Source organism: Brienomyrus brachyistius, chromosome 2, assembly GCF_023856365.1.
Source record: "Brienomyrus brachyistius isolate T26 chromosome 2, BBRACH_0.4, whole genome shotgun sequence".
NCBI classification, from domain to species: Eukaryota; Metazoa; Chordata; class Actinopteri; order Osteoglossiformes; family Mormyridae; genus Brienomyrus; species Brienomyrus brachyistius.
This window is the reverse complement of record NC_064534.1, coordinates 39,649,509-39,664,432: the sequence shown is the minus strand read 5'-3', so window position 1 is coordinate 39,664,432 and position 14,924 is coordinate 39,649,509. Positions and strand designations below refer to the sequence as shown.

The window sequence follows — 14,924 nt, the reverse complement described above, 5'->3', positions numbered from 1 at the left end:
GACCCTCTGTTATCAACTCCGCTAACAGCCACAAAATCTCCGCCGCACGAAGGCCACTGGTAGCTGCTGAATCACATGCTTCCCCAAAACGTCGCGCTGTCAGAACACTGGGAGCTACACACACCAACAAGTCCATACTGCAGGCTGCAGCCAGAACAATTTTTTACATTCAAACATCGACGGCCTCTTCTCTCTAAAAATTCACCAGACCGCTTCTACCACCAGCAAAGAAGTTTCCATCCCTAATTCCTCTGTGATTCCCACTAACCTAAACATTAAGCTGGCATTGAAGGGTGTGAATTACCCCGGCCAATCTGTTCTTTTAAATACAGCTTTTAGCAAGTTTTGAAAGGAGAAGAGCAGAACTTGCTATGCCAATAATATCGAGTCTTCTGTGGCGAAGTGGTTTTTGCATAGAAAACAAAGCGGTCAGTTGAAGAGGAATAATATCAGTACTTTGTTTAAAACTGTGTGTAAAAAGCTGTCTCTTTATCATTAACAATAAGTTGTAAAACGTGAATGGGGAGTGACAGTTTTCAAGTTTGTGAGAAGATCGCGCCCTGGTGGAATAAAGGCACGAACAGCTTACAGCACCTAGAATTACCAGGAAGTATTTAGAGTAAAACGGTGTGTAAAAGCTGCCTTTATGAATGAGAGAAAAATATATATATATATATTAAATAGTAAAATGGAAGGGGAGTGATAGATTTAAATTAAACGTGAAGTGGAGCGCCCCCTGTATAAAGTAAAAGTGAGAAAAGCTTACAGCACCTGGTATTCCCAGGAGGTCTCCCATCCAAGTACTAACCAGACCCTACCCTGCTTGGCTTCCGAGATCAGACGAGATCGGGCGTGTTCAGGTTGGTATGGCCGTAAGCGAGGGATGCTACCAAAAACAGCCCTTTTGCATTACACGCCTCTATACATGCCAGTTGGTCCCATTGGATCCTACTAATGTTTTTTTTTTTTTTTATCTGACTCACACTGCAGCCCCACCATCCAATCGGCAACGCCGGACCCACACCAAACATTCACCAAACTACTCAGCCGGCAGCCTACCACAATTATTCCATTCTTTCCGCATCCGCACACTTCCTTCTTTTTAACTCCTTTTCACTACCGCACAGGTTAATCGCCGCACGTCCCCCGCCGGCAAACATTACTCCTTTGCCTACTGCATGCAGGCTTCTCTTAACGACCCTCTGTTATCAACTCCGCTAACAGCCACAAAATCTCCGCCGCACGAAGGCCACTGGTAGCTGCTGAATCACATGCTTCCCCAAAACGTCGCGCTGTCAGAACACTGGGAGCTACACACACCAACAAGTCCATACTGCAGGCTGCAGCCAGAACAATTTTTTACATTCAAACATCGACGGCCTCTTCTCTCTAAAAATTCACCAGACCGCTTCTACCACCAGCAAAGAAGTTTCCATCCCTAATTCCTCTGTGATTCCCACTAACCTAAACATTAAGCTGGCATTGAAGGGTGTGAATTACCCCGGCCAATCTGTTCTTTTAAATACAGCTTTTAGCAAGTTTTGAAAGGAGAAGAGCAGAACTTGCTATGCCAATAATATCGAGTCTTCTGTGGCGAAGTGGTTTTTGCATAGAAAACAAAGCGGTCAGTTGAAGAGGAATAATATCAGTACTTTGTTTAAAACTGTGTGTAAAAAGCTGTCTCTTTATCATTAACAATAAGTTGTAAAACGTGAATGGGGAGTGACAGTTTTCAAGTTTGTGAGAAGATCGCGCCCTGGTGGAATAAAGGCACGAACAGCTTACAGCAGAGAGAGATGCAATACCGCTTTCGTCAAAATGACAGGTCGGGTCAAAGGTCACGTTCAAAAGTTCAGTGGGCGGAGCTTATGTTTTGGTGGGTTGAGCTTGGTTGTGTAACTGACGCAATAGCATGTGGATTTAATTATTTATTTAAATATTTTTTTTGTCTTCTTCCCCGGGGGTTGGTTGTGTAACTGCTGCAATGGTATTTGTATTTAATTATTTATTTATTATTTTAAATGATTGTGGCTTAGGGGGCCTGGGTTGGTTGTGTTAGTGCTGCAATGGTATTTGGATTTAATTATTTATTATTTTAAATGCTTATTTTAAATGTTTATTATTTTAAAATGATATTGAGGAGAGTGCTTATGAGTGTGTATTATTTTAAAAATGATATTGATGAGAGTGCTTATGAGCGTGTGTTATTTGAATAAGTTATTATTATTATTATTTTGTGGTGCGCGGGCGGGAGTGAGCGTGGCTGGGTTACCTGATGGAGCGCGAGCGTACGGTGTGCGGTAGCGTGGTAAGGTCCCCGGGCTTCGGAGAATCAGCAAAGGACTTATTCACATACTGGTGCGGTAGCGCGGAAAGGTCCGCACGGCTTTGGATAATCCTCGGAGAGAGCGATGCGGGAGAGCTGAGAGGCGTGCTGCTGCGCGAGTCTGAGAGAAACTGTGAGAGACTGTGGGATAAAATGGTAAAGTTGGAGCAAAGAATGAGAGGAGGAGGTGCAGGGTCTATCGTCCAATAAAAACGCTCGGCGCTAGTTTTGACCGTGTGTTTTTTCCTCACGCGAGCGTTTGTATCACATCGGCGTATGGCGCCAATTTGTAAAGGTCATAAGTCGAGACATACATCGAGTCTGTCAATTTGTCCGCCAGTAAATTCTGCAGGGCCGTGCCACCTGGCCATCGAGGCGCCCCCCTACCCGGCCACGCGGGCCATACATCGAGTCTGACACTTTTGCCCTCCAGTAAATTCTGTTTAAAGTTTTGTTTTCACATACGTCCCAAATTACAGATAATTTTCTTACACAGGCACGAGTAGCATCATCAAGGCCGTACCACCTGGTCATACATCAAGTCTGACAATTTCCCCGCCAGTAAATTCTGTTTATAGTTTTGTTTGTCATACATGACCGTGCAGATATGGGGTGACAGAGACAATTAAATTGTATTACGTCGAGCGGGGGGCCTTTTCCTCCTCCTAGAGGCATCATCTTCATCCGTACCACGCCCCCACGAGCAGGCCGTGTAGAATATAGGGAGCTTCGCGCTGCAGGGCCAACTCTATCTTTTCAAAAAATACAGACATGTCTGGGACTTCCGAAATGAAAGATTCAACCTCACCTTCTAAGACTCAACAGGAGCAGGAGGCCATTATGCAGCCTCCGGGGGCTCCCAGGAAGATTCATACGGCACGTAGACGGGTACCTATGATGCGACCGTCGGAAGACCCGAGGGCTATCTGGGAGCTGCCCAACGGGAATAAACTGGTCTGCCTCTTTGACAACGTTGCGGAGGAACTGCGCGTCTTTCAGGTCACCGGAGACGGCCCAGACCCCCCGAAAGACGACCCGTATCTGGTGACTTTTTCCGAAACGGAATGGGGAAACTTGAAGACTGTCGTTACCCCGATGATGGAGGAGAGCACCGACCCCGACCTTGAGGTCGAGACTGGAAGAATGGAGATGCACTATAGAGATGCTCGTAAACAGCGTACCACCATTATGAAGTGGGACGTGACCGGGGAGCTGGACAAGAGAATGGTGAATATATGGCAGTGGCCTAAATACGACTGTTTTGGCCTGAGAATACCGTTTGTGATTTGGATGCAGATGATTCAAGAAAAGTCTGGTTACTACCAAGCGATGTTTAAGGAGAGTCGGGGGCGTAAGCAGATGCAAGAGATGACAAAACCTACGCCGTAAGGACCCCCCTCACCCCCTCACCCGCCGTCGCTATATAAAGTGGACTCTGTTACAACCCCTTTTCACAAACATCATGGCAGCAGCAGCAGCAAATTATAGCGACGGTGAAAGCGGGGACAATGAGGCTCCAGCAGCAACCTTGACCTCTGATCCCGGGGAGCTCCTTCCAACCCCCCCCATCATCACCGGCCTCTGATCCTGGAGAGGACCCTCCGACGCCTGAGATCTGCACGCTTCTCTCCAGACCGGCTCTCTGCCGTGGGATGCTGACTTGTATTAAGGCTATGATAGTGGGCCTTTTAACCTCAGTCATCAGGAAGCATCAAGAGAGAAACTGCTTCGGCTGCGAGGTGGATCACCCCAGTCAGAGACAACACCCTTGTTTGTTTCCCCCAGGTAGAAATTACTTTTACATACACTTTGACTCTGTGTTGCGTGACCTCTGGACCGATCGGCTGACACCCGCCTTGACCCACGTTCTATCGACCCTGGGCATCCGAGCGGCCGCCGGCAGGTTGGAGGGGGCAGTGGAAGCTATCCTGTACGATCTGCGTGAGGCCCGCAACGGCATGGTGGAAATCACTCGACTGGAACAAGATCTGTTTGAACAGAACCCAGCGTTTAAGCAGATCCTGGAAGAAGAATTTCTGACTCGTTGGGAGGCCCGAGACTAAAACAAAAAGCATCTTGTGATGGGGAACGGTATCAGCAGACCCTTACGGCGGTTTATGTTAAATGTTTTTTTAGAAAAAGTTAGTCCACTATTGTTGCGTGCTATTGATAAAAGCGATTGTCGGGATGATTATGCTTGTTGCTGCTTTCATAGAGTGTTATTTGAGATTTCTCAAGTCGGAGAAAATTATCAGCGGGGGATGGATTTACTTACTCAACTGATGTCAGAGGGAGAAAGACATTCCCCCGAAAGTCTCATACGCGCTTGTCTATCTTGTATTCCTGACAATGAATTTGACTGTAATCACATTTTTGTATTTTACGCTTTAATAGTAGATGTAGTCACCTCTAAATTTCATGATAAGCAGCCTATCGATGTTAATCAGATGCTTTCTACTCTACATACATGTATCGTTGAAAAAGCCACTATATCCACTTTACTGCATGTGACATCGCTAATCTACCTCAACAACTGTCACGGCTGTAACTAAATGTATACCTGCATTTTGAAAATGTAACCTTCACAAATTGTATACCAGCTTTTTTTTAAAATATATATATATATCTTTCACTAATTTCAAAAATAAAAAAAAATTAAAACTTGAATACCGTTGTAATAGTCTTTGTAAATAACGAGTAAAAATGCTGAGCAGGGTGGCCGAGTGGTTAAGGCGTTGGACTTAAGATCCAATGGACGTATGTCCGCGTGGGTTTGATCCCCACCCCAGCTAAACTCTTTTGTAAAACAATAATAATTAAAAAACAAACTACACAATATGGGTTAAATGTAGAAAAAACACACAAAAATTTCACTGATGTTCACTCAGTCTCCTAACAACCCCCATCCACAGTCAGCTATAAAACGCCGCACCCCGCTCTCCCCCCACTCAGTGTGTGAAAAGCATGTCTGTTGCCAAGACTACAGCTCGCGTCTTGAGCAGTTCGTACTATGACCCCAGCCAACCGGGGTCATACGGAGGTGTCTCCAGACTGCAGAGAGCCGTGCAGCAAGATACGGGGAAAAAAGTGGCTGCTGATGACATCAGAGACTGGCTGTCTATGCAAGACAGTTATACTTTACATAAACCGGTTAAAAAGAATTTCCCCAGGAACAGAGTGTTTGTTCCGAGAGCCATGTATCAGTGGCAGGCCGATTTATGCGACATGCAAGGGCTGGCCACGTACAACGACGGGTTAAAATACCTCCTTACTGTGATTGATGTTTTTTCTAAAAAAGCCTATGCTCGCGCGTTAAGAAACAAGACTGGGGCGGCTGTAACCCAGGCCTTTGATTCTATTTTAACCGAGGGGGGCGTCCCCCTCAAGCTACAGACGGATGCCGGTAAGGAGTTTTTAAATGGGACTTTTCAGAAACTTTTAAAAACTCATAAAATCACCCATTTCACTACGGCTAGTGAACTTAAAGCTTCCATCGTAGAGAGATTTAATCGAACGTTAAAAGAGAGGATGTACAGGTACTTTACGGCTAAAAACACCCGGCGATATGTGGACGTGTTGGACGATCTAATAAAGGGGTACAACCAGTCATTTCACAGCGCTATTAAAATGAAACCTGCCGAGGTCAGGCCCGATAATGCTCATCTAGTATTTGATAATCTATACGGTCCCCTGAAGAAAAAAAGCACACGGCCACGTTTTAAGTTTAACATAGGGGACACTGTGAGAGTCTCCAAGCACAGTCAGATATTTGACAAAAAGTACGAGCAGACATTTACGGACGAGTACTTTGTCATATGCGAACGTGTACCCAGATCCCCACCGGTATATAAATTGAGGGACGTGAGCGGTGAAATACTCGAGGGAACATTCTATGAAGCGGAGCTGCAGAAAGTCAAAATATCTCCGAGACGCGCGTTCAAGGTCGAGAAGGTTATAGGCTCAAAGACCGACAGAAAGGGGAAAAAGTGGATTTTAGTACATTGGCAGGGTTGGCCCTCGAGGTTCGATTCGTGGATACCGCGGTCGGACTTGATACAGGTTTAATTTTTTAAAAAAGAGAAAAAAAAGAAAAAAAAGAAAATGGACGCCCGCCCCTCTTTTTACCTCACGCTACCGTCAAACTCTTGTCTCTCCATCTTCCCCGATAACCAGAGTTCGGATTACACCGTGATGCTCTCGCGACCTATAGAGCTACGGGGGCCTTACGAAGTAGCTCTGGCTGAAATCATGTATTGTTACACGTGGCGAAATGTTACACACCCGGATAATACTTTTGAATTGCGGGATACGGAGGCGGAGGCAAAGAGAGAGGCCGATCCTTTAGTGGACCTACCTTACCTTTTTCCTCGGAAAATTAAAGTGGGCTATTATGAATCTCTGAAACAGATTGTGACAGAAATCAACGCTACGTTAAAAAAATTAGGTACCGAAGTTTCCTTCTCATACAGCGAGATTACACGAAGGGTTAATATGACGGGAAACCATAAATACAAGATCCAATTTAAACCTACTCTGGCCTACATGCTGGGCTTTGAGCCGGGTCAGTGGTATAACCTAGGAGGAGGTAGCGGGTCGACCTCACCCTACCCGGGCGACATTCACGCGGGATTCTACAATATGTACGTCTACTGTAACATCGTGGAACCGCAGCACGTGGGGGAATTTGTAGTCCCGCTCCTCAGAACCGTTAAAATAGACGGTGCGTTCGGCGACGTAGTCACTTTGCCGTTCCACAAGCTGCAGTACGTACCGGTGAACAAGCAGAGCCTACAGAATTTGCATATCGAGATAAAGAACGATCAGAATACTCTGATTAATTTCTCCTACGGAAAAACGATCGTCAAGCTACACTTTCGCCCCGTTTAAAAAAAAAAGAAAACAATGGCTTACCACAATCCACAGAGATTTATTACGTATTACACCAGTCAGGCGGGACATGGGCTCCCCGGTTTTGCGGGGAGCCCCGTGATGTACGGGCGTGGGTTGGGGTCCATGCTCAGTAGGGCTTTTAGATTCGTTTTACCCTTTCTTAAGCGTGGGGTCGATATAGCGAAACCTCATTTGAAATCGGCGGTCAAAGGAATAGGATCGGATCTAGTCAGCTCTGTAGTCAGCGGCCGTTTTACAAACACAGGTGACCCCAAGCAGGAAGGGTCGGGTCTGCTGTTCCTCTCTCGGAGGGGGAGTAGAAAGAGACCCCAAGCACCTCTAGCCCTGCTGCAAGGTCATAAAAAAAAAAAGAAAAAAAAATCTGGCAGAGGCGTCAGGATTCCCAAGTCTCCATCCGCCAAGAGAAACAGGAAACCCCCCGGGGACATATTTTAAGAGAGAGAAAACGCAGCGTAAACAAGAATGGCTCTAGCTCACCGGCTCTCGGCTGAATGTACCAAATCTGAATTGGACCTGTTTGCGGCCCCTATGACGCAATTATCCATAGATCAGACCAATTATGTAGAAATCAACCCATTAAATTCCATTACCGATCAGGATGTTTTGGATTTCCTAATACCGGGGTCGGGCAATTTCTATGTGGACCTCAACTCTACACTGCTATATCTAAGGCTCAAGATCGTTAGGGCCGATGGAGCCCCCCTGCTTGACGCCGACCCCTGCGGTATTATACAGTACCCGCTAAACGGCATATTCTCCCAGCTGGATGTGAGTCTGAACGACGTCCTGATCAGTTCTTCGTCGGCCACGCACCCCTATAGGTCAGTCATAGAGACCCTGCTCAATTTTTCTATGGATACGCTAGAGAGTCAGTTTTCGGCAGGGCTCTGGTACAAAGACGTCGGGGGCGACTTGGATAGCGTGGACGTCTCAGCGCAGGGCCCCAACGTGGGGTTACAGAAGCGAGCCGCCTTCTGTAGAAACTCTCAGGAGTTTTCTCTGATGGGTCCTATACACGCCGATATTTTTTTCAGCGAACGAATGCTGTTAAACAACGTGGATATACGCTTAAAGTTTGTAAAGGCTAAAAGCGACTTTAGTCTCATGTGTAGAAATGACACCGATTACGAGCTGAAAATACTGAGGGCCAGCCTGTTTGTGAAAAAAGTGGAGGTCTCCCCGGCGGTGTCACTGGGTCACTCGGCCGCTCTCATGAAAGCAAACGCCCTGTACCCTATAAGCAGGGTAGTCGTTAAAAATTATACGCTGCCCGCACAATCGCGGGTTTGCCCGCAGGACAACCTCTTCCTGGGCAACTTACCGCGCTACATCGTTTTGGGGATCGTGGACCACGCCGCGTTCGTGGGCACGCGAAACAGAAACCCGTTCAGGTTTCAGCATTGTGACCTGGAATTTCTGAGCCTCTCAGTCAACGGGCGACACATACCCAGCAAACCGTTCCAGCCTGATTTTAGAGCGAGGCAGTCGGTCAGAGAGTTTTACAACCTTTTCCTGGCTACAAACAGGCATTTAAAGGATTCGCCCTTATGCATCAACCGCGAGGATTTTGAAAACGGATACTCGCTATTTGCTCTCAATCTCTCCCGAGACGACGAGCTGGACGGCGGTGCCCTGTCACCCGCCATCAGCGGCACGTGCCGTCTGGATTTAAGGTTCAGAGCCCCACTACCTCGAACCATGAGTCTCATCGTCTACGCCTGCTTCGACAGCGTGATTGAAATAAACGCCAAGAGACAGGTTCTGGTGGACTTTTAATCATCATCATCATCATGAACACTCACCAGCTGGAATGCGTTTTACGGCCCCTGCTGGGGGATGCTTTTGGAGGCGTGTGGCCTAGCGATTTATTACCCACCCGCATAGAGACCAGGCCCGCTTTTCTGGTCGCAAACACGCATGACCAGAATAGAGAGGGTGAACACTGGATCGGGATAATTTTGGAGCCCCAAGAGGGTAAAGCCTCCTTCTTTGATTCTTACGGTTATCCCCCCGATTCCCCTTACTACCCAAAGAGTTTTATGAGCTTCTTGGGGAGGCACGCTACCGAAATAAGGTATAATACGCGTCAAGTTCAACATGACTTTTCTTCCGCGTGCGGGGCCCACGTCGCCTTTTTCCTCTACCGGCGCTTCAAGGGACTTTCATTTCAAGAGACTATGATGTTGTACTCTGACGACTTGAGGAAAAACGACGCTCTAGTATCCGAGTTTATCAAGAAATATCACAAGTGTATTAGCCGTGTTAATGCCGATAAACTTTCAAAGCCGCAAAATGTATGTTCGTTAAAACTATTTAAAGATTGTTATGCTTGTTAGATTCATGTTGGGGAAAAAATAAAAACGTGACACCCTTTATTCAATAAATTTTACATTTTATTAACCGACGCGTTACAGGCGTTTTAATTCTTTTTCACACACGTATATAAAACACTTAATCGTTGTAATCTATCCACGGAGCATAAGGAGTACCCTTTAAAGGCCATAAACGATATTCTGGGGAGGAATCGCGCGCTGTGTGAGGGGTTCCCTCAAGCGGTGGTGGTGAGTCGTCAACAATACGTTTTCTACGTCTCCCGAGGTTCTGTTTCACAGGAGGGGAGGAGGGAGGCGGGGGATCCCTTCCGCCGTAATCTTTAAGATGACTTAGGGCTTTCCTGGCTTGGATGTTACCCACGCTCGTGAGGGGGATGTTTAATTCTGATATCACGTTTAAAAAGGGTTCCCAGCCTTTAGGATATCCGCCGGCGTGGGATTTAGGCTGCGATAAAGTTTTCATCAAATCTAAAATATGGGAACCTTTAATGGGTCTATCTCTGATGATGAGTTCACCCGACTGGGTCCAACGTACCGCCCCGTCGGAATCGAGCAGTTTATGCAAGATGTACCCCACGTTCTTTCTAGCCCTAGGCGCCACTTGCTGGGTAACTTCCTGTACAGATTTGTCCCCAGTCGCGCCGCCGCCGTCAGGCTGTCTCCCCTCCTCCTCCTCGCCCGTTTTTTCTTTCCGCTCTGTAAGGACAATTTCTCGCCCCTGATTTTCCTCTTTTCGGGCTAGATTCAGATACCTCTGTAGCAATTGGTTGTATCTCTTCACTTTTTCATCCAGATGCATAGCCGGCTGATTTATTAAACCCTGCATCTGGTGTTCGAGTTCACCCAGGGCCGATTCCCCGATGGTATGCGGGGTCGCCCTCTGGGTCAGCGTACGCAGTTGCTGGGGGCTGAGCATAAACATTTTCTTGACTTGGCTCATGTTGCTGGAAAAGGCTAGTTAGCCGTCTTACCGGCAAACAGGCTTGTAACGAATGGCAGAGCCACTGATAAGAGCGGTAATAAGAATCCTCCTTTTTGAAGAATTGCCACGCGTTTCCTAGCGACGCTGTTTTTCTTACATGCGAAAAGTTTAATCAATCTTTTCTGTTTCTTGAGTTTGGTAAATTGAGCTACGGTTAAAGGTATGCGACCTCTTATGAGATTGAGACAGATTTCGGAGAGAGCCAAAATTATGTCGTTAGATGGGTCAGCCGTAAGAATCTTTTTACGTTTCACCCCCCTCGTCCTCTGTAAAACTTTAAGGGTCGGCAGGTGTTTCCTGAGATGTTCGGACATAGCTTAGTAGTGATAAATCAATGGCTCGCCGGTAGAAAGACGATGGGTAACGACCCCGGTAATAATCCGGTCCTGAGTCGGAACTCTTCTGGGCACGTGGCTCTCAAATCGACCAATAAATAGCCGTGCGCGGGCCCTGTGGCCTCATGGTAGGCATCTAGAAAAAACTTTTTCTGCCAAGGAAACATTTGCTGAGCTAAAACTTTGATTTGCATTCTGTCTCGCACATTCTTAAACAGACAATAATAAGTCGTATTTAGGGCTATAGTCCTGCTGTACTTGCCCTGGTGAAATACGTTCTGCACCAGGTAGATGACCGAGATTTGACGGTGATGTCTGAACCTCGTGAAAGCTTCTGCCACGAGTTTGTTTTCGGACGCGCTGTCCATCAAATCATCGATGATTATCAAGGAGCCTGAGGGGAAGCGCTCCTCGTCCTCCCAGCTTTTGGGAAGCCCTTGTATAAATTCAATTTCGCTGATCCGATCGCGTAGTTCATCATAAAGCGGCTGATGGGAAGCGAAACACCACACAATTTTTTTAACGGGGCCCCCTATGAAACAGTGACTCTGATTTAAAAGCATTTCTTTAGTGAAATAGGTTTTCCCCGAAGAACTTGCCCCTGCGATTATAGCCGTAAACGGGAGTTCTAAACGGTGATCAAAGTCGACCTCTCTCACGCCGCTACCCATCATTTTGCAAAAAAAAAAAAAACACACTGACGAAACGGTAAATACTGCCCTAATCTTTTAAATCTTTCCGAGGACACACACACACACACACACACACACATACTGGTTTCCATGTTGTATGGGGACCAGCTTTTTGATCATCACTTGCGGGGACCACCCTTTCTACAGGTTCTAGAAATAAGAAAAAAATCAGGCATACTAACCATAGCTTTGTTAGCTTATACACGACTTCAAATATCTGAATTGATGAAGTAATGTTTTGACCAAACTCTATGGGGACTTATGAAAAATCTGGTGAATATCACTAATGGGGACCTCGTTTACATAGTATTTGCATTATTCACACAAATTCCAATATATTTAGTGGGGACCTGATTTGCATAATTCACACAAATTCCTCCTTGATTAGTGGGGACATTGCAACTATAATTGTTACTAATTGATGAGCACCTATATGAAGGCAATCCTCAGATAAATTATTATATTATATATGCATATGCATTCAACACACATCACAATGTTTTTCTCCTTTCACTCTACAGTCTATTGTTATATGTTTCCAGCCATGTATTTTATACATACTGAAATTAAACGCCAAATGTTTGTGGTAAGTAAACCGTGTTCCTCCAACACATCAGCATAGACAAAGTTTTCCTCAGTCTCGTGTAACCCTGAAGTTTCCTCTGAGTGATTAATCATATTAAATAACTGTCCAAAATAATAGTTAAGACATTTAGTTATGACTGAAAACCTAGGGTTGTTAAGAATATCAGTGTGATTGAAGTGAACATTAATAGGTGAAGCAGTTAAAGGCTACATTCACTTACAAAGGATCAGACCCAAAGAAGTCAAACCTTTAAACCTTTACTTTCCAGTTTTACAGCCATTCTAAATATTTTTTAACCAGTCAACCATCCAGCATCAGCTATCTACTACTCAATCACAGTACTGTGAAATATTTTAGCTACTCATAGTAAGAAATTATAAATACTTAATTGCTATGTTTCTCTAACAAATGAGGAGTTCTTTTGTGTCCTCTGTCCTATTGTTTAACTGTAGGCAATTAAAAATATTTATACTACGGGACCGTTGAATGCTTGAATCTGATTGGCTGACGAACGTTCTGAGGTGTGCAATTATTTTCAGATAAACGAACGGCGAATGTAGTTCCAGGTAGCTCTCTTGACCGCATTACAGTTCCATATCACTTCGCATAGTTAACTGTAATAACGGAAATTAGCATACAGTACCTATACAGCACACAGGACTAACAAAAACAACAACATGACAGATGCGGAAGAAATAATCCTACTCACAATAGCGATTTAAGTAGAAAAACCGGACGAATCCCTTGAAATATATCATCTGATCGATGTCTTGAGGTGTGGCAACCGTAGTATAAGCGGAATAATTGACTCCGGACCGTTGAATTATTAGAAAATAATGCACACCCAAGGTGGTAATGCGGCCACGACGTGAAGCGGAGAAATTATTTTCTAATAATTCAACGGTCAATTATTCCTTACATATTCTAAATCTAACAAGTGTAAAAGTCAATGATTTAGCAAAACTCAATGGCAGGGTAAACACATCTGCATGGTTATTAACATACATCCCCCCAACCCCCCAGGCTCAAAAAACTCTCTTTTGAAGGTCCCCATTATTGAATACAACATGTTGGTTTATTACATATTGTTGGGTGTAGAGAAGATTGGACTTCTGGTGGTAAATTCCACCACACTTCCATTATAATAAGACACAGATTGAACTCCACACAACACGACACTGAACGCGACATTAACATTGCAAAATCTGCAACTTTTAATGAGTTCACCTTCACAAACAAACTCATCAAATTAAGTCAAATGAATCTAAAGCAATCAAATTCCTGTTGCCTGATTTTTCAGATAGGCTTTCCTAATATAAAACAGAAACCTGTCAAAATCATTGGCATTTTTGGCTATTATTTTATATATATATATATATATATATATATATATATATATATATATATATATATATATATATATATATATATATATATATAAAATAATAGCCAAAAATTATTCCTGTTCCTGTTTTAAAACTCAGTCAACAGGAATTTATTTGCTTTTAGATTCATTTGACTTCATTTGGTGAGTTTGTGAAGTTGAATTCCTAAAAAGTTGCAAATTTTGTAGTTTAAATTTAAGCTTAATGTCATGGCAGTTCTTGACCGTTTGACGTTATATATATATATATATATATACGTTATATATATATATATAACATCAAACGGTCAAGAACTGCCATGACATTAAGCTTAAATTTAAACTACAAAATTTGCAACTTTTTAGGAATTCAACTTCACAAACTCACCAAATGAAGTCAAATGAATCTAAAAGCAAATAAATTCCTGTTGACTGAGTTTTAAAACAGGAACTTTTCCAAATCACTGGCAAACGGAAACAAAAAGCCATACCAGAGAATTCGTAACTTTAACCCTATTTACGTTGAATTTCCCTTTTGTAGGCCGTGATGCGATTATACACATAGAATTTCAAGTTCTCCCAGTTTCTTTGCTTAAGAGCTTCTGGTTCCGCTCTTAAACACCTCTCGCAATCGCTCTTTGCTGGCACAATACCAGATATGATGAACCGATTCATGTGCCTCTCCACTGCCTGCACCTCTGTCTGCTGCCAGGGTCTCTTCTTTTGGGTCACTTTACCTTAAAGTGGTAAGAAAAACTAATTAGTAATGCTGTAAATCAGATATAATTTGCTAAATTCTATATCAGCATACATGCAGCAAGTAAAATTCTTTGCATTTACCTAGGAATAGAATTATATTGTCAAATTTTAAGAAGAAACAACAGTATGTATCTTCTTATGAACATTAAAGATCCACTAGATAAATCCATCTAGTATAGTATTAGTATTGTATATAGTGTGTATAGTAATTATATAAGACATTACAACCCTGATTTCAAAAAACTGGGATGCTGTGTAAAACATAAATAAAAACAGAATGCAACCGACATTCAACTGAATACAAAAGAAAGGCTCAGTTCTTCACAAGCAAGGATAGCACAGTGGTTACCACTTGGTGTGTTAGCACTCATGGCATGTGAAAGTACCTTTAATGTTGAATGCAAAATATGCCGCCATCCATATGTATTTTTCAGAGACGTTATTGCTTATTCCAGCAAGACAATGCCAAGCCATATTCTGCACGTGTTACAACAGTGTGGCTTGCTGGTAAAAGAGCGCTGGATCTAAACTGGCCTGCCTGCAGACCACACCTGTCACCCTTTGAAAATGTGTGAAAATTATGAAACCCAAAATACAACAACAGAGACCTTAGTTTGTTGAGCAACTGAAGTCATGT

At 44.0% G+C, this 14,924-nt stretch overlaps 1 protein-coding gene and 2 non-coding genes across 7 annotated transcripts in view; 1 reads left to right on the top strand and 2 right to left on the bottom strand.

Moving 5' to 3' along the window:
- LOC125712168 (uncharacterized) overlaps positions 1–14,924 on the bottom strand; it is a 95,507-nt gene that overhangs the window by 75,640 nt on the left and 4,943 nt on the right. The window contains exon 6 of one of the 5 annotated variants that reach the window (XM_048981931.1): positions 13,908–14,265. The exons of the other annotated variants lie outside the window; for them this stretch is intronic. Within the exon in view, the coding sequence (XP_048837888.1) occupies positions 14,042–14,265 (224 nt within the window). The 3' untranslated portion in view covers positions 13,908–14,041. Of the gene's footprint in view, positions 1–13,907; positions 14,266–14,924 lie in introns of those variants that run through there. 5 annotated transcript variants of the gene reach the window in all.
- On the bottom strand, positions 760–878 carry LOC125734759 (5S ribosomal RNA). The gene has a single exon (XR_007394062.1). It is a non-coding gene; the product is annotated as a 5S ribosomal RNA (ribosomal RNA).
- On the top strand, positions 5,036–5,118 carry trnal-uaa (transfer RNA leucine (anticodon UAA)). The gene has a single exon. It is a non-coding gene; the product is annotated as a tRNA-Leu (tRNA).